General features: G+C 39.4%; 1 protein-coding gene across 3 annotated transcripts in view; it reads right to left on the reverse strand.

Annotated features, from left to right (window-relative positions):
- Positions 1-26,459, reverse strand: part of Camk2d (calcium/calmodulin dependent protein kinase II delta) — a 259,713-nt gene that overhangs the window by 68,297 nt on the left and 164,957 nt on the right. For 2 of the 3 annotated variants that reach the window (XM_052179293.1, XM_052179291.1), the window contains exons 5-6: positions 7,150-7,215; positions 3,671-3,743 (exon numbers count right to left, since the gene is read on the reverse strand). In XM_052179293.1, the coding sequence (XP_052035253.1) occupies positions 3,671-3,743; positions 7,150-7,215 (139 nt within the window). Of the gene's footprint in view, positions 1-2,678; positions 2,752-3,670; positions 3,744-7,149; positions 7,216-26,459 lie in introns of all 3 variants that reach the window. The other variant, XM_052179294.1, reaches the window with a different exon arrangement.

A 26,459-nucleotide genomic window follows, 5' to 3' on the forward strand; every position in this document is an offset into this window, starting at 1 on the left:
TTAACCACTGAGAGGTCTTTTCAGCCTCTTGGTTCTTTTTTATAGATTGAGTCCTGTGGTGGTTTGAATGAGAATAGCCTCCCCCTAGATTTATAGATCTGAATACTTAATCACCAGCAAGTGACACCATTTGAAAGGATTAGGAGGTGTGGCATTATTGGAGGAAATGTGTCACTGGGGCTGGGCTTTGAGGTTTCAAAAAGCCCATTCCAAACTCAGAGTCTCTCTCTTCCTGCTGCTACAGATCTGGATGCAGAACTCTCTCGGCTCCTTGTCCAGCCCTTGTCTGCCTGAATGCCACAATGCTCCCCATCAGGATGACAACGGACTACACATATGAATTGTGAGCCAGCCCCAGTTAAATGTTTTCCTTTATAAGAATTTCTGTAGTCATGGTATCTCTTTAGAGCCATAGAACACTGAGTTAGAACAGTACTCACTTTCCATTCTGATGGCATAAAATGTGGTAGTCTATTTGGTAGGTACTTTAAGAAACTCTTGAAATAATCAAAAATCATTGTCACCTACATCTAAATAAAATATGGGAGAACTTAGGAAACTTAAGACAATAATCTTAATCTTGAGTCTTTGATTAGCATTGCCTTTATTAGGGAGCAAATCTGGAAAAAATGCAATGATCACATGAACAAGTTACAGGGATTGCCTCGTCCACATGAAATCATTGTCTATGCTAAGACTCAATCACTAGTAACATACATGTCAAATGAGCAATTTACTGTTAACATTTTTATTATAATAATATCAAATGATTTTATTATGACAGATTATTTGATGGTTAAATTCCCCTATACTATTGATAGTCAATTTGAAGAGTCTTTCAAAATTCTTTTTTTTTTCTAATTTTAAAATATCAGTAATCCAAGCAGAAGCTAACAATTCTCTGCTTTGGGATGTTTCTGGTCACCTTTTCTTTTGCCAGAGAAGGTATGAGCTAAGGTCCTAGGAATGAACTAAATGGAATTTTGCACCAGCTGAAAAGCTCTTGATTCTTGATCTTGTATACTGGTGCAGACAGTTTTCACTTCCATTTATTTATTTGTTTGCTTGTTTTATATGAGTGAATTCACTATTTCACATACTGAGATCAGAGGATTTCTGGGTGATGTATACACTTGAAACTTCTGGTATCATGCACAGGCAGGCAGATCCATTAGAACTCCACATGCTACTTTTGCCTCTTAATGTATGTTGTGATCATACCTTGATGAGTTGAATGTAAGATGCAGAGAGTAACTGGTGTGACTGTGCCCACAGCCACTGCTGCTCAACAGCCTCAGAAAATCCTAGATACACAATAAATGACAGAATGTCCCCTAATGCATTGGGTTTTCACATGCATTCCTGCTAAGATAGGAAAATGCTATGCAGAAATGATTGTCCTTTAAGCTCTTATCCAAAGATGCTTCTGTGGAAAACAGAACAAGAAGTTTTGTAGCTACTCAAAATTTAGAATTCACAGTGTAATGTGTCTACTGTGCCATAGCTAACAAAGACTCACTCAATGCTTTGCATTACTCCTGTACTCTGAAAACTCATTTCTTTCTACTCCAATCATAAATTTCTATAAGGTAGTCATAAACATCTCCAAAGTTAAAAGTATTCATCCATCTGTCTGTCTGTCTGTCTGTCCGTCTTTCTGTCTATCTATCTATCTATCTATCTATCTATCTACCATCTATCTATCTATCATCTATCATCCACCTATCCAACCTACCTAACATCCCTCTATCTCTCCACCCATTTACCCATCATGCATCTGTTCACCTATCTACATGATGATTCTTGTATTACTTGTACTCAGAAGAGAGACCATTGCAAAGGCAGCTCTGCTGAGGGATGCCCAGGGCTTTGCGTCTCATCTAATAGCTTCATTTGTGCCATGACACTTCCTACTCACACTATGATCTAATCATCGCTGTTTGAAAATCTAATCCTATCGACATATCAGTCAATGACCCCACTACTGGATACATAAAATGCTGTTGGACATAAAACCCATGTCCAGTGAGAATAACTGGGTGGTGACTATCTCCTCCATCAATCTGGAGCCATCTCCTGTTTCTTTTCCCCAGTTTCACTGTTTCTTTAAAATATCAAAAGTTAACCTAAAGTTATGAGCAAATTGGAACAGAAAATTAGTGGAAGACTAGCCTGCCTCATTCCAAATGACCTAAAGGTCTCCTCTCCTCAGTGGTAATGGAAACTAAGTAAACTCTTACAAGCTAGTGGGCTCCCATTAGAAAAATAATAACCTGTACTTTATATGCTTGGTCTGATACAATTTTTTTCCTTCTTTATTTTTAAGAGACCTTAGTATTTTTATTTGTAGAAATTCAAATAAAAGAATAAAGAAGCCTACAGTCCTAGAATTCTAAGAATTAATGGCAGGGGAAAGAGTTCACGGCTCCAAATGGCACTTAATCACCGAACCTAAGCTTTGTTAATAGTTTTTAAAATTATTTATATTTTTCAGTCTCAAGGATGTGTTAGGAGATGACCTGAGCTGTGGCTGGGGAAGCACTTGGATTCACGTGTGGAACAAGTCTGCACAACTGTATTGCTTGAACTGTATTTGCCTTTCCAGGCATAACTGCAGCTGAACAGTCCTTAGGAACTGGGTGGCTCTCTCTTCACCTTCTCCATCAGCTTTTACTCACCTTCAGGTCCCGATGGACTACGCCCATCTGATGGCAGTGTAGCACAGCCTCCAGGATCTGCTGAATGCAATGACTGCATGCAAACACCAGGGGGCGTGTGTTAGTTCCCAAGCTTACACTCACTGTCTGTATACCCTCAGAGAGACCGGGTTAAAGAGCAAAGCGACCGGACAACTAGTGTTGTGTTTTAATTCCTTCAGTCATAGAAACACATTGCTCAAGGAGAGTGACTACTACCTCGGAACAATGAGGATATTACCAGCTGTGAGCCATGGCAGGAATCTACACGGACAATAATATCATTTTGTTCTCGAGCTCATTTCCTAGTTATAAATTCTTCCAGGAAATGAACAGGAACATAAATGTTATCTCTGTAGCTGTGGTATGCTATCACTTTATACACATAAACTCTTTGCCAATTCTTTCCCATTTTTCAAGTATGGATCTAAAAGCCCCATTAGCACACAAGGCACCATTAGGTTTAAATGAAGACGCATAATGACTTTTTGACACTCATGGACTTCTTGGGCGGTATTGTAGTCCAGCTGGAAATCGTTACCCTTTGCCTAGGGTTCGTCAGGCTCAGGTGAGCAATGTGTAGTCAGTCGTCCTGCTTCAGCAACCCATGGTCTCAGAACAGAAGTGGTGTTTAAATCTACAGGCGGACATACATCACAGACCAAGTTCATTCCAGACCAATGCTGGACAATTCAGGAAAGCCTGCCCTCAAACCGACTCTGGTAATTTACTGCTTGGAAACGTAGCGTGCCGTAATGACGTTGTTCTTCCCTTCCTGCTATGATGTATATGTAGCCTGTAGATGACAAACTGGAGAGGCGTCATGCATTCTCGTTCACTATTCGTTTCAAGATAGAGTTGGGAAAGGCATCTTAAGCACCATTGGAGATACCCCCCGACCTCTGCCCTTTCCCCCAGACGAATAAAACCAAAGAAACTTCTTTGATTCAGATTTATGGACTCCATATACTGACCTTCAGGTCCCTGTGAACTATGCCATTTAGGTGACAATGATTTACACTCTCTAGAATCTGTTGTATACAATGACTGCAAAGATACAAGGGCAGAATGGAAGGGAAAACATTTTAAAGGCACATAATCACATCAGATACAAAATAAAATGAAGGTTCAAACAAAACAAAACAAACGAACGAAATTATATTTATTCACACTTTTCTTAGCTTTACGCCAGCATTAAATAACGTTGAATAAAGCTAATTCTGACTTTTACTGAAATGACATCCAACATAGAATTTGTGACATAGTCAGACAAAACAATTTAAGCTGTGCTTCTTCTTGTTGGTCTATGGATAAAAGCATATGTGAGACAAGTTGAGGTTCATATTTGGAAAGAAAATTTGATGCTTTAGTTTCCAAAATGGTCCGAGAAGATTATCTAGAGACGTCCAATTTCTGTGTGTTTGTCATACACAATCTAAACTGTTTAAGATCTGAGGTCACAAGCAAACAGGTTGAAACGAGAGGTTAGACACAGATGAAGTGGTGGGTGAAACAGGGATTTCAAAGAAAGAGGAAGGACACACGTACCAGTGGTTTAGAAGGGGTGCTTCCTGTACAACACAGGGGTAAGAAAATGAATGCAAACTCCAAGAGGAGGCAGGGGATTGAAAGTTGACCCATGACATAAAATAAACCCCTCACTGTAAGAAGACTCTGGGGAAGGGCCAAGGAGCTTACACATAAATTTAAGATCCTCTGGGGAACTGGTAATTGTGAAATCTATTTCCATATACTTTAGAGAAGGACATTATACCTATTATCGTGTTAAAAGGCACCACAGATGCTATTCTTATTAGAAGCTTATTGATATCACGACAATGGCTAATTAAATTAGAGTAAATCTTTTGCCCCAAGTCCCCAATAAGCTGCCACCTGACACACAATAACACAGAACATACCACACTGACAACTCTTTGTCCACTATGACTGTGCAGTTCAAACCCTTGTACAAACAAAAGGGTGTTCTCTGAATCAAGGAAAAGTGCACGACCTGATAACATTTTCAGCCACTTGGTGTGTAACATGATGACATTCTACAGGAAATTACTGAACTGGATAAAACAGTCACTGTCTCATTCTTAACAATATAGACATCAAAAACGCCCATGATGATTGTGATTCTTTGGCTCCAAATTGGTTGATATGACCACTAAAAAGCTGCCTCACTGGAGTGCATTGACTGCATAGTTTAATTAGTTATTACTCATTGTTTTTAAGTGTGTGGTTCTTTTATCTCAATGTGAATGCCACACGTTGTTTCGGAATATTTCTGTTTTATCTAACACTAAAAATAACATATTGGTCTATGACAAAAAAATTTTAAAAATAATTAATATTAAATTAACTCTCCCACTATTAGCGGGGGTGTATTTCACTCATAAGTTCTTGGGGGCTAAAGCAAAGTTTTAAAAGGTTGTGAGGAGACAGACTCTTCATAGTCATATCTGGCAATAGAATTATTCTTGATTTCATGTGGGATGTTTATCCTAAAATATTTTCTAGAATTAGTTTCCCAGTAATACAGGCATACCCATGAAGTGGCCCAATCTGTGAACTTTGTCCTGCTATCTACACTGCTTGCCACTGTTTAAAACAGTCTGGTTCATTTCAACCACAAGTTTTCAAACACTATCTTTATTGTAACTTAAAAAGGTAAAATAGATTAAATTTCCTCTTCATGTCTTTGTACTTTTTAGATTTATTTACTTTATTTTATGTGGGTGAGTGTTTGCCTGCATATAGGTATGTGCACATGTGTGCTTGGTGCTCACAGAAGTCAGAAGAAGGCGTTTGATTCCTGCAACTGGAGCCAAGGTTGAGCCGCTGTGAGCTGTGAGCCACTCTGTGGGTTGTGGGAAACACACCTGGGACTTATACAAGAACAAGTGCTCTTAACTGTTCAACTGTCTCTCCAGCTCCAAACTTACCATCTTCATTGATACTGTAATTAAAATTATTGCCCACCCTTAAGAAATGGGCGATTAGCTCTTTCAAAACTGCTCTAGGTCCCTTTCCTGGGAACAAATGTGAGGATTTTAAAACTAAGGATTTAGTCATCATAGCACAGGTCAAATAGAATTTGACTCTAATAACAAAATATCCATTAAAGATTACAGTGTAGTCAGGTACAGTCAAATACAAGATACCATAAACACTAGTATTAAGCCAAGAAAACGTAGTGGCATAAAACCAAGAAAAAGATAGAAATTGAAAGCTGATTCTTTGAAAAAGTAATTTCTTTATTCCTATTTTTAATTTAAGGCAGAGTTTATAGCACAGCCTGGAGGTCTTGACCTTCTGGCTTCCACCTCTGAAGGGCTGGGTGAATAGGCAGGTGCTATACTTAGGTGATAGGTGAGCTTTTACATGTCATGTGTTACTCTGAAGGAATTTCAACATCAGCTGAGTGTTACTGGACATCCTTATACCGCTATACAGCTTTGAGCAGTCTGGCGAGCAGTAGGGATGGGGCAGACAGCCAGTGATTTAATTTTCAAACATCAATTCTGTTACACTGAATTAATTGTTCCTCATTAGATTTTTCACCATACATGAAAACTATAGAATACAGAAACAGAATTAAAACCATCAAGTCTAAGTAGGTCAAGGTAAGTGGATTAATACCATTTTACTCTGAAAGGATCTTTGAGTAGCCTAGGAAAGTTAAAATTAGATAAAATGCTAGCCCTCTGTAAAATTTCCATGAGCCTTTTGCTAACTAACAAAATTGGGAAGTTACTTGTGAATTGTCAGAAATAGCAAAGGAGGCCTGGAGAGATGGTCAGCGGTTAAGGCACTGACTACTCTTCCAGAGGTCCTGAGTTCAAATCCCAGCAACCACATGGTGGCTCACAACCATCTGTAATGAGATCTAATGCCCTCTTCTGGTGTGTCTGAAGACAGCTACAGTGTACTTACAGATAAATAATAAATAAATCTTAAAAAAAAGAATAACTATATCCTTTCATTAAAAAAAAAAAGAAAGAAATAGCAAAGGAAATGCTTTTCACATCTGCATCCCAATAGTTATAACATGTCCAAAGTGTTACACGCTAAAAGTATAACTGTAACAGGGACACTGAGGCCTTCTGTGGTCTGAACATCCTTGCTGACTAGACACATGTATTGTGGTAGAACTTCCTGTCATGAGAGCAGTTCTCTGCCCCACTGGTACAACATCCATGATGGCTACGAAGCCTTCACAACATAGTTAGCTCAAGCAGAAATCTACTGAAAGTAAGACTTCAAACAGTTTTATAGTTTTTGCTTTTTCTAAAAGTCTTTCTAGAGATCTTTGAAAGAGAGGAAGTTCCTTGATAGCTTATAAAGAGAAATCCAAGGTGGTAGGGACGTAAATGGATACATGTGTCTATAGAAGAAGCGTCACCGATGAGAAGGACGAGTCTTCTTCTTGCTCAGGGCAGCCACTTACCTGGCATCAGCTTCACTATAATATTCCCTTGCCACTATGTCTTCAAACAGCTCGCCACCAGTGACTCTGCGAATACAAGAGGAATGCATTTCAAAATGCGAGGAAGGAACCAGGCATCAGTGAGTTTATAGTGTTCATAAAGCTTCTTTTCCCCATACTAATTTTCAATAATAAACTAAACACAACTATTTTGAAACATGATATTTAGTTTCTTGGCACTCAGATTTATATTATCAATAGATTCAGAGGTCACAAATTTTCCATATATATATAATGGTTTCTAAGAAAATCATCATTCTAGTTTTATAGTTATTGACAAAATATATGCCATTGACTAGCAACATTTTATAAACAAAGAGATATGCACATAGATGCTAAGTAGGCTGAAAGTAGTTCTGAAATCTGCTATGTCTCTGTGTATCTCTTCAGTTTTGTGTGTGTATCATTAACATGTATTTTTTTTCCTTTGAAAAGATACACAAAGATATAATTTTCTAAGAACTGTGGGATAATATAACATTGAGAAACTATACTTTTCATATTATGTTAAATTGAGGTAATTTCTTTCCTTTTTTAAAAGGTTTATTTATTATTGTATGTAAGTACACTGTAGCTGTCTTCAGATACACCAGAGGAGGGCTTCAGATCTTGTTACAGATGGTTGTGAGCCACCATATGGTTGCTGGGATTTGACCTCAGGACCTTTGGAAGAGCAGTCCGTGCTCTTAACCAAGAAATTATCTCTCCAGTCCCAAGGTAATTTCTTAATATTGGAAATAGTTCTCCCTGTTTAATATAACTAATAGTTATTATACCACACACAGCTTTGCATGTTGTACGTCAATTCTAGAAGAAAAATTCTTACTAGTAAAATTGTCAGGTTAAAGAGCACCCATTAAAATTGTGGGGAGACGTGAAGGCGAGGTGCCTTCCTAAATGGTTTACTCTCAAATTGGGAAGATGCCCACAGGCTACATCAATCCTAGCACTTGTTTCCAATAAGTGAAAATATCTGTCCAGTGAAGAAAAATGGTATCTCGTATAAGTATGAATGCTTTTACTCTTGGCGAGATGGGTCTTCTATTAGTATGTATCTGTGACTCCTTCCTCCATTACATTGTGTTTGGGGTTTTAACAGAAGGTTTCAATTTGGGGGTGCCTTGTAACTAGCATCTTTTCACATGGTGTGTCACATAGCATAGAAAGCTAGCTTATAAAGCTTCACAATTCAGGTAGACAGGTTAATTCTTGACAAAGAGGGGGCCAATAGCTACAGAGCATCTAGGGTAGAACAGATGTCACTCTGCCCAGGCCAGCTAGTAGCCACTGCCAGCACAGCCCTTCCAGTAAAGACACTGCTGATCACAGGCCTTCGACCTTTAGAAGGGTTCAACTGACGGCAAAGTCTTGTGCATGATCTTAGACCATGGTTATACCCTTCTTTTTGTTCTCTCTATTGCCTGCCTGGCTCCTCATGTTCTGGAACATCATGATAGGACTGTATTCCCCAGACAGCAGAATCACACTCTAGAGACTGGAGAGTGAAATCTGTAAGCTTATTGAAACACTTGCATAAATAACTTTCTATCCTCTCCATGGCATTGTGAGTGCCTACAATGTGTGTGCCATTACTTCTAATCACTAGTTTCACATAAAAATTATATTGACACAGCAATCATCTGAATTTCTCTTTTTCCCCACTAAAAACATAGTTTTAACATAATAAAACTATGGATAAAAACATAATTTAATCCACTAGTATCCCTATTTTTCTTTCAGATCCAACACTAGCCAAAATTACAATGTACCCAAGAGAAATTAATCTTTCCACACTCATACCTTCTTCTACTTAAATTTTTTCTGTAAATGAAACCATATATATTATCCTTTCAGCACCATACATGACAAATGTTTATAAAACAAAAGACTGGAAGCTAGAGTAAAATTTGCTATCTTAAAGGGAATCTGTTCCCATACTCGCATTATTGTTTAATAGAGCACAAACTTAACCTACTGCATTTTTTGAAAAATTTTGGTGAGCTATGTGAAGTTTCATAATGCCACAAATTAAATCAGTTCCATGAATAAACTGTCAGATCAATTAAACAATTAGACATTTGCGGATAAAATAGTGCCGCTGTTCTGCTATGATCTGAAGCATATCAATTATAGATTTGAATAATTAATTACTGTTTATGAATTTCAGAAGTGTTAGGATTTACAGAGAAAAGAATGATTTACTACTCAAAACAGGATGCTCCATGCATAAAAATGTCAGATAGTTGCTGCTTGTATTATTTAAGGTGATTTTGATTCATGCCGTATCCCTCCACAGAATTAATTAATTATCCTTTTGTTTCTAGTTCATAAGAGTTTACCTAGAAATGATTATGAGTAATTTCATCTTGAGTGAGATATTTGTAAACTTTCCTGGATAATAAGGCCCTGATTACAAGGTTAGGCAGCTGGGATGGTTGAAGACGGGGTTCTAGAAGGTAAAAGTACAGCCACAGGCATCCAAAGAGCAGACTTGGAGATGAGAATTGGTTCTCCATGTTGTAGAGCAAAAGCCAGGAGTCTTGGGCTGATGTTGGAAAACATAAGGCAGCATCAGGGCCCACTAGGCACAGGGAAGAGGCAATCTTGCTAAGCAGGACCAGAATCCTCCCCACTAGTAAGGCGTTAAGTCCCTTTCATGTTCCAAGTACAAAGGTCAAAGGTGAATCCCATCAGCTTAGTCCAACAAACCTGAAATCCAAAGCTACAAATGGGAGATCTCGAGACACATAGACAAATAATTACCACAAACCAGGCTTCTGTTCATTGGGTTTGTTTTGTCCCCGTGTGTCTGGTGTTCTTTCATCTAGTGACTACAGCAGAAGTTTGAGGCGGCAGCTGTGACTATGACACATTCATCTGTCCACATGGCACCTGGCATATTGTTGCCTTCTACACTGTTGAACAGTGAAAGCAGACATTCACTGCTACTTCCATGTGTGCCCGGGATTAAAATATTCTCTCCCTTCCATACAGAAAAATCCAATGGGACCACATTTAAAGGTAGGGACCTGGGGAAGGGCACGAGGGCAGGGCCCTTTAAATAATGATGTCACAGAGTTCTCTCTCCCTTTCCCTGCCTATGAAGCTGTAATAAAAAAGTCAACCCTGTGCAAGCTGAATGAAAGCCAGGGTCAGAGCCAGTGGAGGATAACCCCTGATCTCAGACTCCCTGTCAGCAGAAACATCTGAGGTAAATGTTTGCTGTTCAAGCCACTCACCTACCTGGAAGAGTACTGACTCCATCTCTACAAATGTCAATGGTGTGATATTGTTTAGACTTTTAAAAAGAAAATAATCCAAAGAAACTCCTAAAGAAAGGGGCACTTCTTTTCTTTAGTTTGTCTCTTCTTTGTGTAGAACTTGGAAAGAATGTGTCTCTGGAGGTGCACAGGTTCCTCTGAGAGACGAAGCAGAAAGTCAAGGAACGCCCTCAGTGCGCTTTAATCCTCTGATTAGGGTTGACCATTGGACTGTGACTAAGGAATGGAGAACAGTAACTGGGCAGACTAAAGCTCAAGAGAGCTTATTTCATGGGTCTGTCCCTAACATGGCAAGACTGCCAGCCTGGTCTCCACACAGAGTGCCAGACCACCTACTATGTCCATGTGGTAACTGGAGTGTTAATCCTGCCTAATCCCAGTTACTCAACTGTCTCCCAGAGACCTCTGAAGAACCACTGAGCAAAGGAGGCAAAATGTGAAGGGACTCAATCGCAAAAGTAAGATATAAGATAATGACTACACTGCCCTAAGATCTTTTCGACTGAGTGTGGAAAGGAGGGAGACTGAATATTCAGCACTGTATATAACGCCTGCCTAGCTCCCAAAGGGAGCTTAGTGAACATTTACTGAGAGTTACAGAATACGAGATCAATGGGCAGAGATTAGTACCGTTTCCATGCACCAACAATGAATATGACAAGAATGAAATCGGGAAAACAGTCCCAGTCATAGGAACCTTACTCTCTGAAAAGATGATTCAATCAACAAAGAGCAAAAACTCCAAATAGCCATTTCAAACTTCCTATCCAGAGAGAATAAAGATTTCTGTATTGAAAATGACAAGGTACTCAAGAAAACAATTGAAGAGGACACTAGATGATGGAAAGACATCCCATGTTTGTGAGTTGGAGGAGTTAACATTGTGAAAACAGTTATGATATCCAAAGTTGCCTATAGATTAATGAAATCCCCATCAGAATAGCAATGAAACTCTTCACAGCAAGAGATAAAACAACCCTACCACTCACAAGGAACCTCAAAAAAACCTCAAATACAAGAAAATAAATCTGAGCGATAAAGTAATACCCAACTTCAAATTATACTACAAAACCACAGTAGCAAAAATAGCAGGATACTGGTACAAGTAAAAGCATGAAGATCAATGGAATGAAATAGAGTGCACAGCCTTCTAACTTTTGGTGCAAGGGCTGGAACCATATATTAGAGCAGAGAGAGCCCTTTACTGGGTTGAAAAGTTGAGCTCTCTACCTCTTAACCATTATGAAAAATCAACTCAAGCAAAATGGGGGAAAAACCTACTATTAGATTTGAAAATTTGAATCTAGTAGGAGAAGCCCTTTCACCTTTCAGAATCAGAGCTAAAAGATAAGATAGCAATAGCAGAAGATGACAAATGGGAGTGTTATTAAATTAAAAAGCTTCCACACAGCAAAAGCAACGAGTGCCACAGTGAACAGGCAGCCTACCACATGGGAGGAAACTATTCATCTGACCAGGAACCAATATTCCGAATATATGGTAAACACCAGAAGCAGAAGTAATACAAGCAATAAATGAACAAATGAATTGAACAAGGACATCTCAAAAGAAGTGGAAGGGCCAATAAACACACTTCATATACCTTTATACATATAAATACCTTTATATACATTTATTCCTTCAAATACCTTTAGCCGTGAAGGAAATGTACATAAAGTTACACAGAGGACTGAGGAGCTGTTTCACTGCCTCAGTTCATACAGAGTTTCCCTTGCAAGTATGTGGAAAAGATTTCCATCCCAAGAATCTGTTTCTATTGTCAGAGCTTGGGAGATACAGTCAGGCCAGTGAGGGATGGGAAAGAGTAGCAGTGAATTTATTAAACTGCTTTGGCTCCCTGAGAGTCATATGCACACTGAATTCTCTGGATTTGCAATGAAAGACTAATTTTGATATGCCTTGACTAGCTCAAGGGTTGGGCCCTTCTAAACCCACGGCTAGCACACATTTCCCTCATGTATTCATGGCTTAACACCTTCTAAATCTTTATTTTATCTTTGCTGTCCTTTTACCTACTGGGCAGCTACCTCATAGGGCTGCATCTCCTGCAGCTCTTAAATCTGATCCTTTTCCCTCTGAGTCATGGCTGGATCCTGCCTCTCCTTCCCTCTCTCTTGGTCCCTTGTGCACTCATCTCCCTGCCCAGCCATTGGCTGTATGGCAATTCCTTACTATCAATCGAAGGCAGCTGAGGGCAGGGACTCCCCTCAGGTCTGGAAGCCTGGCTTTTGAGAGCCAAAGTAAGACAATGGGTTAGAACCAATTCCCAATACTGGCCTATTTCCTGAGCTCTAAGCCACCTGAGTTTGTCTTCTACAAGCATAAGGCCTACATTTGCACATGTATGCACATATGCATACATACCTACATTAAAATCCCTACTCATTCTGGTCAAAATGGTTGTCATTTAAACAAAATCAGCTATATGCACCCATGCCTAAGGAGAAGCAATAGTCACATGCTAATCACTTTCAAATGAAAATTTAGTTTCCTCCAAGGCAGTCTCTCTGGAGAAACAAAGTACTCCTAAGGGTCTGCTACATGCCTAGCCATAGATGGCCAACAGGAAACAAACTCGATAGCATCTTTGGAGGTTCCTGGTCTCATAATGCTGTGTCGGGATTTTCCTTTCTTTTTTAATGTTATATTATTTTATCTTATTTATATATTTTTCCTCTATCTTTTTACCCTACACGTCTTTTGCATCTATATTATGGCTTCCAATGTAGCAATGTTATGGGATTCCTGAGTGTGTGAATGAGCGTGTCTCTGCTTGTGTATGTCTCTTACGCCTTCTCTTGTGTTCTTTTCCTTCTGTTGGTTTTGTCCAATTGCAATGCATTGGTTTGGGGTTTATTTTCTTTTATTATTATCCCTTAGTAGCCTGTTTGTTTTTTGAAAGACAAGAAGGGGTGGATCCAGATGGAGGGGGTGGGAGGGGAGGCACTGGGAGGAGTAGAGGGAGGGGAACCAAAAATCAGGATATACTATACAAAAAAAATTTTTTTTTCAATAAAAGGGAGCAAAAGAAAACGTAAAAAAAAAAAAAAATCAGTCCAGCTACTGTGGAAATCAGTACGAAAGTTCCTCAGAATGTGAATAATAGAACTATCAAATAATCTAGCTAGATCACTCTTGGGTACTGCTGCAGTGGCCCCAGTAAACTCTGTAAGGCAAAGTGTTACAGACTGAGGGGAGAATTGCCCCCTGGGGCTCTCCAGAACACCTCTGTTAAGAAGTAAGAAATCTCACTTGGCAGTTTACTTCTAGACTCTCTTCCTTCTTAGTAGCCGGGACTAAGAAAAACCAAGCAAACTAAGATGTCAAAGAATCCATCTTAAAGTAAGTCACTAGTCAGATAATTCCGCAACACTTTGCTCCAGTCGTTTACGTAATTACCTTTACCTCCCAACAGTATGTAAATGAAGTATGGCTCTGACACTATGGTATGAAAAGCATTAATTAGCACAGTGGTATAAATATATTTCAAGTGTCTTGATTTTATATTAGCTTATAAGTCATTGGACATAATTTAAAAGATATAATGTTATTAACAAGAGGCTAGTTTAACCAGTGACACATGAAAAATACAAGTTTCTTTTGTTTTTTGATCCTCATAGTCACCCTTGCAGGAGAGGTGAATTTGAAACAATAGGTCCAGACTGGAAGATATTTACATCTGAAGAATCTTATACAATGTCCTTGCTGAACAGGTGGGTGTTGGGCAAGGTAGAAAGAATTTAAATTTGAGTTGGTGCAAAGCTCAGAGCTGCCTCAATGGAAGCTTTTGAGAAACTGCTTTTGTCCTACAGACCTCACCTAGGGGGGTCTTTGGCCAAAACAACATTCTTAACTTTTCCAGGTCTGATTCAGGATACTTATTATGCAAGAAGACTCATTTAGACTCAGGGAGTTTGACAAAATGCCCTTTAAAGTCTCTTTAAAAGTTTATATCAAGAAGATTGTTGTCTGTGTTCGAGCTTCTAAATTTGTTACATGGGAAAATGTTTTACCTGGTTGATTTTATACTTCCTAGAGCCAAATGGTTATGCTAATTATTCTTGGGCCTGCTTTACAGGATATATCTTTTGATATGTAAATGTCAAACCCTCAAGTTTAAAGGCTCATGCCTCAAGACAAAAAAATATACTCAGATCCAAAAACCACCTCAGTATCTGTGTGTCATTTCACCGGACCCGTGCCTTCTTGGACCAAAGAATCCTGGTTATCCTGCGGCTGAGTTTGGTCTGTGGCAGATATATACACAAAAGAATAAACATCACTGTGACACATCTGCATTTAATGCTACAATGCTCACAATAGACAAGATATGGAAACAGCATAGATGTCCATCAAGAGATGAATAACAAACACAAACATGCATGTACACACACACACACACACACACACACACACACACGCACGCACACGCATATGCACACAGAGAGGCACACACACACACACACACACACACACACGCATGCACATGTATACACAGAGAGGCACACACACACACACACACACACACACGCACATGCACACACAGAGAGAGGCACACACACAGACACACATGCACATGCATACACAGAGAGGCACAAACACATACACACACACACACACACACACACACACACACACACGCACACACACATGCACACACAGAGACACACACACACACATGCACACACAGAGAGGCACACACACACACACATGCATACAGAGAGGCACACACAAATACACACAGAGGCATACACACACATACACACAGAGGCACACACATACACACAGAGGCACACTCACATATGTAAATGCATACACACATGATCAAATATTATTCAGCCATAAAGAAACTCAGAATTATGTGAGTTAACAGAGGAAGTGGAGATCATCTTAAGCAAAAGAGGCAAGAATCAGACAAGCATTTCAAGTTTTTTTTCAAAGTTCATCTATGAATAAGTCATGTCTGAGGATAAATGCAAAAATTACTCATCCTATTCAATACAGGATACATTTTTTAGATTAGAGATTGAGTTGAGAAAAACATGTTTTATGATGCTGGAAAGAAAATCAGTTGCTTATATTTCATTTCTTAATGAATGGAACCCATGTCTCCTTTAGTATCACCAAACACAGATAGTGAGAATATTTTTATGTTCAGTGATTCTTTGAAACTTGGCCTATTTTGTGTGTTTACAAAGTCTCAACATTCTCAGTCAGCAATCAGCATTTCTGTGTATCTCACGTACTGGCTCTGGCTGGAAGCAGAATCAGGTGTGTCAGCCTGCACTGCATCAGCTGCAGTAGCAGGTGTAGGAGTCCCACACAAGCCACGTGAGAAGACATTGAACACATATGTCCAGCTTCTCAGCCAAGACCTTCTCCAACTAAGATCATCCATGTACCTAAGCTAGTAGGGAACTGAGTACCTAGTATTCTTTGATACCTCAGAATAGCAGATAACCTGAAGCTGTCCAGACAAGCTGCTCATCATGGATGCTGGGTAGAGTGATGGAAATGAAAAAGGACCACAGAGACAGGGCTGGAGTTAAGAGCACATGCCTCTGTAGCAGAAGATCTGAGTTCAGTTCCCAGAGCCTGTTATGTCAGTGACAAATGGCTACTTATAAGTCTACCTCCAGGGAAATTGATGTCTCCAGTCATTGAGTGCAGTTGCATTCTGATATATGGTCTCACACAGATACACATATGCATAACTAAAACTAATAAAGGACACTTTTTTTTTAAGAGGCCACAGGTTTTCTTTAATAGATGGTCCAAGGACTTTTTTTTACTGATCTTTGTATGGGGCAGTGTGCTGATTCACAGTAAGAATTAAATTGGACATGATCTAACTAAGAGACAGGCTATTGGAGGTGTTCTATTAAAACATCCAGTTTAGTCCAGGGAAGGGTACAAGCTGAACGATGGGAACTTAGAATGAAACTGTACTCATGGGCATTGTTCCTCTTGAGGTTGTTGAGTAGAGAAGGGATATGAAATTGGAAGGATACATAATACTGCTTTTCTACCTGCTGTTATTCAAGTACTCTCCTGTCACAGCTTCCTAAGTGCTGTTATTACAGGTATGCCTACAGCTGTGCCTACAGGCATGCACAGCCATGCTCAACCCACCCTCTTTCATTTCATTCTTATTTATTTCTGATCACGTTTGCATCCTCCTTCAGTTATAAAACCGATACCAACCCTTATTTCATAAACGTGTAAAATTAATACCAAGAGTTCACTTTCATAAAGTTGTTTTCTGAGTCTGCCAAATAAACACATAAAAATTGTGACGTTCACCACAATTAAGCATGTGTAGAGTAAAGCAAAAGAAAAGAGAAATGTGTTATTTTTTCTATTAATAAGACTGACCTTTTGAGCTTATTTACTATGTGTTATGTGTGTGTATTTCTGTGGGTATGCGCATGCGCATGTGCATGAAGGTGCCCAAGGAGCCCAGAAGAGGAAATCAGATTCCCTAGAGCTGGAATTACATGCAGTTGTGAGCAATTCAATGTGTATATTGGGATTTGAACAGCAGTCATCCACAGTAGCAAGTGCTCATACCTGGTGAGTCATTTTTACACTCCCATGATTGAGCTTCTTAAATGCCACTTCATTCATTCATTCATTCATTCGGTCTTTTTGTCTGTCTTTCTATCTATCATCTATATATCATAAAGAAACGGGCAATGTTTTTCAAATGCTTGCTTCCATGGCTGGGGTATAGCTCACTGTAGAGCATTGGACTGTGTGCCTGAGGTCCTGGATTCCACCCACAGCATTGTGAAAATCAAAAGCAAACAAATTAGAAAAAAAAAAAGGAATGTTTCCTGAAGGCAAGAGATAGGCTATAGTGAGGACATTTAAAACAAATGTGATATAAATAAAAACCACAGTGAGATACCACCAGACAACAGTTAGGATGGTTATCATTAATTAAACTAGTTACAAGACTATTGAAGATATGAAGAAATTGACATTCTTCTACATTTTTAGTGAGAAAGATTATACAACAAATCTAGAAAGCAGAAGTAGTAGTGATTAAAGAATTAAAAGGAAATTTACCACATGATTTAGCAAATCTACTTCTTGCTATAGACACCCAAAAGGATTGGTAGTAGGATCTCAAGGAAATACATATAAACCTAATTCCATAGCAGCAACACTATTAATACTAGAACATTGTAAGTGCCCATTAGCAAGTGAAGAGGCAATCAAAATGTGTTAAATGCATACAAAGGAATATTTTTCAACCTTAAAAAATTAGCCCTGAATACCTAAGGCACAAATAGCATAACAAATGACTCCCATGAAGAAGTATGAAGAGGGTCCTGATCATGGAAAGGATTGATCTAGCATTGGAGGGGAATATAAGGACAGAGAAAAAGGAGGGAGGTGATTGGAGAATGGATGGAGAGAAGAAGGTTTATGGGACATATGGGGAGGGGGGATCCGGGAAAGGGGAAATCATTTGGAATGTAAACAAAGAATATAGAAAATAAAAATATTTAAAAAAAAAATTCTGACACATGCTACAACACATATAAACCACAGAGATCTTGATAGTGAAACAGCCCTGTAAGGAAAAAACCAAACAAACAAATACTCTATGAGGTATTTACATGAAGTACCCATAAAAATAAAATCATAAAGACTAAATAATAGTAATTGATTGGTTGGAGTAGAAGGTAAGAAGTCATGAACTAATGGATATGCAGTTTCAGTTGTTAGGATGAAAAGAGTTTTGGAGATGCACCGTGATGAAGTTCATAGAACACCAGGTGACCTGTAGACTTCAACATGATTATGATGATAAATGTTATGTCACATGTATTTTACTCTAATAAAACCAAATTTTGTTAAGACATAACCAATGTTTGAGGACAACATTGATGATAGTCAATAGAACTTGTCATTCCTATTTCTCTTTGTGGGTTCCATAGGTTTTTAGAAAATTATCCCTACGATAATATTGAAGGATGACTATTAGTTACACATCAACCAGTTGTTGAAGCAGATTTTCTTTTCATTTTATCTTTCTTTTTTATTCTTAGGCGTTATGGTCCAGTAGAAAATGAAATGGAATGTGGATCCCCTCAGAGTTGGAGCAGGGCCTGACTCTGACTGTTGCCTCCCTTTGCATCCCTTTCCCATAGCTGGTTGAGTTCTCCATCCTCAGAAGGGGGGTGGGGGAGGGGCCTAAGGGTGGGACTGGGAGAAGAGGGACCAGGGTATAATCAGGATGTAAAATTAATTAACTAATTAATGGGGAAAAGAAAGAAAATGAAATACAATGAACATCCTGGCTTACTCTGTGGGGTCATGTGGGGTTATAATTTTACTCTGCTGTTTGACTTGCTCCTAAATAAAAAGAGAATAGACACCAATTCTACTCATTCACAGCCACTAGGAACTGGTTGTCAACTTGTGTTCAAAAATGGAGGGCTATAATTCAACTGATTACGCCTTTGAAACCAGGTTGTATTAAAAACCATTTCTTAAGGTACAGAAACACCAACAGGCTAACACACAACTCCATCCATTTTAAATAGAGTTCCACTAATAGACCAGTGGGATGGCACAGCTAATAAAGGTAATCGCTATCAAATCTGATGGTCTGAGTTCAGTCACTAGAACCTACGTGCTAGGAGAGGACCATCTTTCACAAGCTGACCTCTCACTTCCTTGAGGTGTGCCATGGCATGCATGCATGGTACATATAAATTTTTTTTTTTAAAAAGTAGAGCTCCATGAATAATTTAGATCTCAGTGTTCTCCAACTCGCCAAGATAAAACTAATATGACACCAGAACTCCTTGACGTCCCCCATGGATGCTCACTGAAGCAGGCAACGTGTTCTTTCTCTGGGAACACTGATTTTGGAAATCAACAGTATTAGTTCAGGGGAGCTGGATAAGTAAATTACATGGATGGTACACAAGAAATGAGGACAAGAGATTAAGCCCCAACAAAAAAGGAAGAGTGGGGGAGGCTTTTCTGTGATGTATATGACGTGTCTGTGGGGTGTGAACCATTCATAGAGTCCTTCATGGAAATCTTAAGAATTGAATGTAGGGCTGTTAAGCCATGAGAACCAGGTAGCCCATCTCTCCTCAAAGTGTATCACTTGTACACAATCTTTTTGCCAACCATTTTTGACGATCTAGTCAGAGGTTGATTACCTTCTGTGACTTTTAACTATCTATCCTCCTCTTAGCTCAACTTCCACAAATCCTGCTGGGCAAATGGACAGGACAGGGATGAATGATACAAAACTGTACAACATTGTGAAGGAAGACCCAGCAGCTGATAAACACCTGTACGTTATGAAGTAAAATTTTAAAACCACATCAATAGACACTGACAGTCCATCCAAGGCACCAAGTTCCCTATGGTCTCTTAGATATCTAGCCCCTGAAATGGAAGCTGTTGTCACACTCAAATGAGGGAGGCACTCCTGTCTAGGTAAGTGATCTGGCTGAGGAGTCTGGTACAGTCTCAGCTTTGAATTGGACAACAATAATCTCCCATTAAAAAGGAGAGACAATCCAAGAGAGAAATGGAGTTGGTGAATTTGCTCATTGGTAAAGGACTTGCTGGACAAGCATGAGGACATTCGTGTGAATCCCCATCAACATCCGCAAGAAAAAATTAAGACTGCAAGTGTGTATGTGTAACCCCAGAACAGAGGGGTGGAGGCAGGGGGATCTCTGGAACTTGTAGGCTGGTCGGTATAGACAAAATATTGAACTCCCAGCTCTAGGTCCATTGAGAAGGCTTGTCTCAAAAAGCAAGGTGAAGATATTGAAGAAAAATCCCAATATCAACCTTTGTCCTTCAAATACCAATATGATTGAACAAACACAAACACACACACACACACACACACACACATACACACACACGTATGCACACACACACACACCAAACACTTATCACAAACATAAGAAGGAAGAGTAGAAGGATAGATGATGACCCACTAGTCTGTAACATAGATAATCCATATATTTAGTGTTTATAGTAACAACTTTGTACTTTATCTACCCAATTCACAGCTGTTAATCTTTATATTTTCATAATGCATTGTTATATATTAGAGTCACTAACATATTTTTTACTAAAATCAGTATTTTGGTAATTATCAAACACACACACACACACACACACACACAGCCCTCAAAATCTTACTTGTAAAGTAATTCTAATCATATTACGGTCCTAGATGGTATCTGTATATGAGTTTAGTCATGCTAATAGGTGAGTTTAGAGAACTGAATTACAAATTCTATATGAAACATATGGAGGCTGAGAAAAGTAACAAATGCTAATGTTTGTGAGGAATATAATTTAAAGCGTAGGTCTGTTTCTGCTATCAGAATCCTTATGGGCCTAGCAAATCCAAGATTAGACATTCATCCTGTTTATGAGGAAAGTGTACATAAGTGTAAGTAAATGCGTCTCGATCAACGCTCAGCCTCTTGATTTGATGGAGAAGGAAAAGGAGAGCCAATGAACCTCTCTGCCTGGAGAAGCTGGTGAACTACTGATGCAGTTTCCTGCAAAACAGCCAGCCAGCCAACAAGGCTCCAACTTTTGTCCCGTTTGGTCACTTACTACAGATTAGGAAGAATCCTTGCTACTCCCACCATTTTGAATATCTCACAAAGGGTTCTAGAATTGCACTGTCAAAGCTATAACCTGAAACAAACAAAGAAAAAAAGGAAACAAACAGCCTGGGGGTGTGTAGATAAATTCACAAAGACTAAGAGAAGTCAAGAGAAACAAGAAATTAGTCCTCAGAGGAGCAGAGGCTCCTTCAAGGAGAAGGTGCTGTTCCAGGATGGCCCCGCCCCCACAGACAGGAACAGCTGGCTGGGCAGAAAAAGCTGGAGGAACAGAGGCAAAGGGAACAAAACGATTAGAACAGGAATCTCCAAAGTTTTACTACTACAGAGTATTCTGGAAGCTACTTTCTCCCAAAGGCTTTCAGCTTCCTACTTTCCGCCACAGTCTTTGTGGTGTGTGCAAACAGCTGAGTTTCTGTAGAAAGCTGATTTTTCAGTATCATAGTTCCTCATTCATGTGAATAAAGGCTTGAGTCGATCAAGACATTAACAGATTATTTCGCACGTGGAAGTTCAGAAACAGTGCTTCCTGAAGAGATGTCTGCAGGGCAATTTCATTTTAAAATATCAATCAAGAGGAACGCGTGTTTCATTCCTAAGCTTTTGATTCAGTAAAGAATGAATTAGTGACTTAGTAACTGTTTATAGAATTAACACGAGTCTGCTGCTGTCTGTTTACAGTGCATATGATCTGGAAATGTATTTGCTGTTTTCAATGACATTTTCCCTGTCTCTGTGAACACCATGGGTGTTTACACATGGGTGCATGTGCAAGCACACCAAACACACCTCCTTAATAAAGGTAAAAAGTCATGTTTTCTTTGGTATTTTATGACTTTTACTGACTATGAAAGGTTCAATAAATTTCAAATTAAAAAACTAACAATGCTACAGCCAATGAAGTTAGTTGGAGATGAGAAGGTTGGTCTGAATGTCTCTATTTCTGAATATTTCTGAATTGTGGATTTCCTTCTAAGAAAATGATGCATGGCTTCTTTCAAGTTAAAGGTCATAGAGAGCTTTGTCTCCTTTAGAAATTAAAACGTCAGCCAGTGATATATCAACAAACATCTGAGTATCAGCAAGCCGCATGCCAATTACTGTTAAGGATTTACCTCAAACCTTACATACACCTGAGTAGTTCCTATTTCTCCCGTCTATAATAGAAAGATTTACCTAAGCCTAAATCATTCTCATTAGTATCACTTTAAAGTTATTAGTTAGTTAGTTTGTTTGAGGGGAGGAAGGGAAGGGGAGAACATAATCTGGGTGGGTGGAGAGGTGAGGAGGGCCTGGGAGGAGCCGAAGGAAGGGAAAATAATGATTAAAATATACCGTATACAATATTTTTCAATTAAAAATTTTATGTTCCCTATAAAGGATTGGAAACAGATATTCTCTTCCCATTATCAAATTTTCTCACCAGAATTCGCCATACAGTTATATATGCATGTGGAGGCCAGAGGTTGGTATAGGGTGTTTTCCTCAACCATGCTCCACATTTCTTTCAGAGACAGGCAGGTCTGTTACTCAAGCCAGAGTTCACCTCTTCCTCTAGCGTGGCGGGCTACAGAACACAGCCATCCTCCTCTCTCTGCCTGCCCGTGCTGGGCTCATAAGCATCACCTACTGTACCCAGCTTTCCACACGCACTGTGCTAATGGGACTACCTTCCCAGGCCCCCAAACATAAGTTCTTATACATCAACAAAAGAATTAACAGATTTTATACTCAATTGCTACTTACAAAGATCTAAATGACTGTACACTGCTCTCAGTTCCTATAATTATGATAGCTCAGTAAATGTAAATGTCCCTGATTTTAATAGTGAATTTGCCTATAAGTTGTATTTTTGTGTGTGAAAATGTCTGCCACTTACGTACAAGCTTCTCTGTTAGGAAATAAAATTTTTATAAACCAGACTGTTTTTTGTTTTGTTTTGTTTTCTTTTGTTTCGTTTTGTTTTGTTTTGTTTGAGACAGGTTTTCTATGTATAGCCCTGGCTGTCCTTGAACTCACTCTGTAGACCAGGCTGGCCTTGAACTCAGAAATCCGCCTGCTTCTGCCTCCCAAGTGCTGGGATTAAAGGTATGTGCAACCACTGCCCAGCTGACTGTGTTTTTATTACTATAATTTCTTAAACCACTCAGCACAGAATTGGTGATTTTAACACTTTTCCACCATAAGAAAATATAACCTTCAGTGGTGAGTTTTAGGATGAGGTGCAGTCACACTCACATGACGACTGCAGTGTTTTAGGCACCATTACTGACAGCAGCTAATCCCTGAAGGGCAGACATTAAGTTACTATTACATTAAGACTGCTTGGTGACAAAGAGCACTGTGAGCATGGCATTGAGACACACATGTTGGACTCCTGCATGTGCTTCGGACCCGGTTCGCCCCATCTCCATCCCTGCAGGAAGAGGATGTGGCAGAGCTATAGGGCTCTATAAATTAAAGCTCCAGTTGGTCCAGGTTTTCATCCTTCTCTGAATCTAAGATGGTGGGCTGATAGATGCAAGGATGAGGGGACATCCCACAGACTTTACAGAAAGACATGGGAAGATGAGTACTCAAAGGGAGAAAAGGGAGCAGACTTCTCCACTCGACAGCCCACCGGCTGTGTGTGCAGCTAGGTTGTTTGAATCTGGAGTGTGTCTGTCCTGAGAGACAGTGTATGAGACACAGTGTGAACAAGCAAAGCTTATTCACACAGCACCATGTGCCCAGTGTCAAGATTCATGCTTTGCATAAGGAAATTGTAACATTAGTAACTCTTGAGAAAAGAGAGGGTTAGTAGGAAATACTCCAGATTCTGGCACTAGGATGAAGGACCCTAAACTACTATCTAATAATTCTCTCAAGAATCTCTGAAACAAGATTAATAAATGGGACCTCACGAAGCTAAAATGCTTCTGTAAAGAACATCATTATTGGAGCAAAGTGTTATCCTGTAGAATAGGAAAAAAAAAACCCATCATTTCTATCAGAAAAATAACAGAACTAAGCTAAACAATCACCATTAAAAACTGACTCAGTAATTATGAGACAGCATGATGAGACATTATATTGACACTAACAGGATTAAGAGCACCATTTAGAGCCATGAAAGATATGTTTATAATAGAAGTGCATGTACTTGATTACACGCTAGTACATATATGCGGCTGCAAATGTAAATAAGTATGAATTTTCTGTAATTTGTAAAACACCTTGCTCCTCCCATATCTATGCCATTTACCATGTTATCATTGCTAAAAGACAAACTTACTATGACATGGCCCTACTTAAAAAGGTTTCCATGAATACCCATTCCTGGTATGTCAGTGATAGCACAAGGTGTATTTGCATGTGTAAGCTTCAAGTGCCATTTCGAGACATCAGTGCCTCCTCTCTCAAAGTTAAGTCCTGTCAATAGTATATCATTTGATGTTGTCGCTGCAGCATACTACATCTTCATGACCTGACTCATTTGCTTTGTCTTTTGGACAGGTTGTGGTTTGGAATTTCAGCAGAATGTATGTGTCGGCCACCTGCCACCATGCCCAGCCTTGTATTTTTTGCAGTGCAATTCCCTGCTAGCAATGCTGAGGCAACCTTGACCTTGTTGCACATCCTTTAAGGACGAGCCTGGGATTTGTCCAGAAAGGCTCAGGAGCTTCCTTTCCCAAGTGCTCCCAGCTGTTCCGTGCTTCCTTGATTTATGTTTGCTGGGACACTGAGACCATGAATTTATATACTTCTTACCACACCTCAGCTTGTAGACCAGAACAGGTGAGGGGCATGTCTTGCTCACCATTTGTCCCCTCCAAGGCTAACAAACAAGATGCAGGAGCTGTTCAGGAAGCAGTGGTTGAATTAAATAGTGGGTGGAGGTGAGATGTGAATTAGGTAAAATGGGAAGTGAAACTATGGGGGGACTTTTTAGTTTTAATATTTTCCTTTAAGAGGGGATTTTTTTATCCTGTATATATATATTCACAACTTTATTCTTTTAACACTACGAGTTACGTACCCCCATGTTACATAAGGAATGTGACAGTTCCTAACTATAAAATGACTAGAAAATACATGGTGTAATAGGATATTATAAAAAGGGTCTCTACTCATACTTCAAAAGATAAAGGTTTGGCTAATAGAACAAAAGTCCGTTGAAACATCTACAGAAGCAACCACGACAAAGGCAGGCCTGGGGCTCGCTCGTGGGAGGAGGGCACTGGCTGCTCTTCTGCTGGTCCTGAGCTGGATTCCCAGCACCCTCGTGGCCACTCATAATCTTGCAAAACCCCAGGCAATCTGTCTGGTGCTCTCCTCAGGCCTCCACGGGAACCAGACATGCATAGTGTGCACAGACACACTTCTAGCACATAAAACAAAATCAAAATGACAAAAACAAGTCTTTAACCTACAGAATGTGATGAGTCCTTACTCAGACACTATGAACATTTTACGAGTTCTCTGACAGAAATAGATTTTTTTCCTCCATATGTGAGTGTACAGGTTTGCAAAAGCAAGCATATTGATTATAAGATAGGAGACTGGACTTGAACCGCAGCTGTTCTACAAAAGTAACACAAATTTTTAAAGGATCATTTAGGATGCTGTGTAATACCTTTATTATTATTATTATTATTATTATTATTAATTATTATTATTTTGGTTCTCAAAATCATAAATGCTTTTTACTCAGAAGTTATACCATAGAAATAAGAAGGTAAGTGTACTGGCTGGTTTTGTGTCAGCTTGACCCAAGCTGGAGTTATCACACAGAAAGGAGCTTCAGTTGAGAAAATGCCTCCATGAGATCCAGCTGTATGGCATTTTCTCAATTAGTGATCAAGAGGGGAGGGCCCATTGTGGGTGGTGGCATCCCTGGGCTGGTAGTCTTGGGTTCTATAAGACATCAAGCTGAGCAAGGCAGGGGAAGCAAGCCAGTAAGTAACATCCCTCCATGGCCTCTGCATCAGTTCCTGCTTCCTGACAGGTTTAGTTCTAGTCCTGACTTCCTTTAGTGATGAACAGCAATGTGGAAAAATATAAGCTGAATAAACCCTTTCCTCCCCAACTTGCTTCTTGGTCATAATGTTTTGTGCAGGAATAGAAACCCTCACTAAGACAGTAAACAAGAGAAGAATGCTATTGGATGACAGAGTCACCTTCATTTGAGGTCCCTGTCACTTCCTGGGGGGAAAGGGAAGGTAGGAAAGAGACATGACAGCTGCCCTAAAGTCAAGAAAAGATTCTTTTAAAAGTGCGATTTCTGAGTGGCTTCCTGCAGAATCGTGCCCAGTTCATCAGAGTCTCTACTGGGCCTGAGCCGTCTTTAGAAGACGTG

Source organism: Apodemus sylvaticus, chromosome 4 (genome assembly GCF_947179515.1).
Source record: "Apodemus sylvaticus chromosome 4, mApoSyl1.1, whole genome shotgun sequence".
Classification (NCBI taxonomy): Eukaryota; Metazoa; Chordata; class Mammalia; order Rodentia; family Muridae; genus Apodemus; species Apodemus sylvaticus.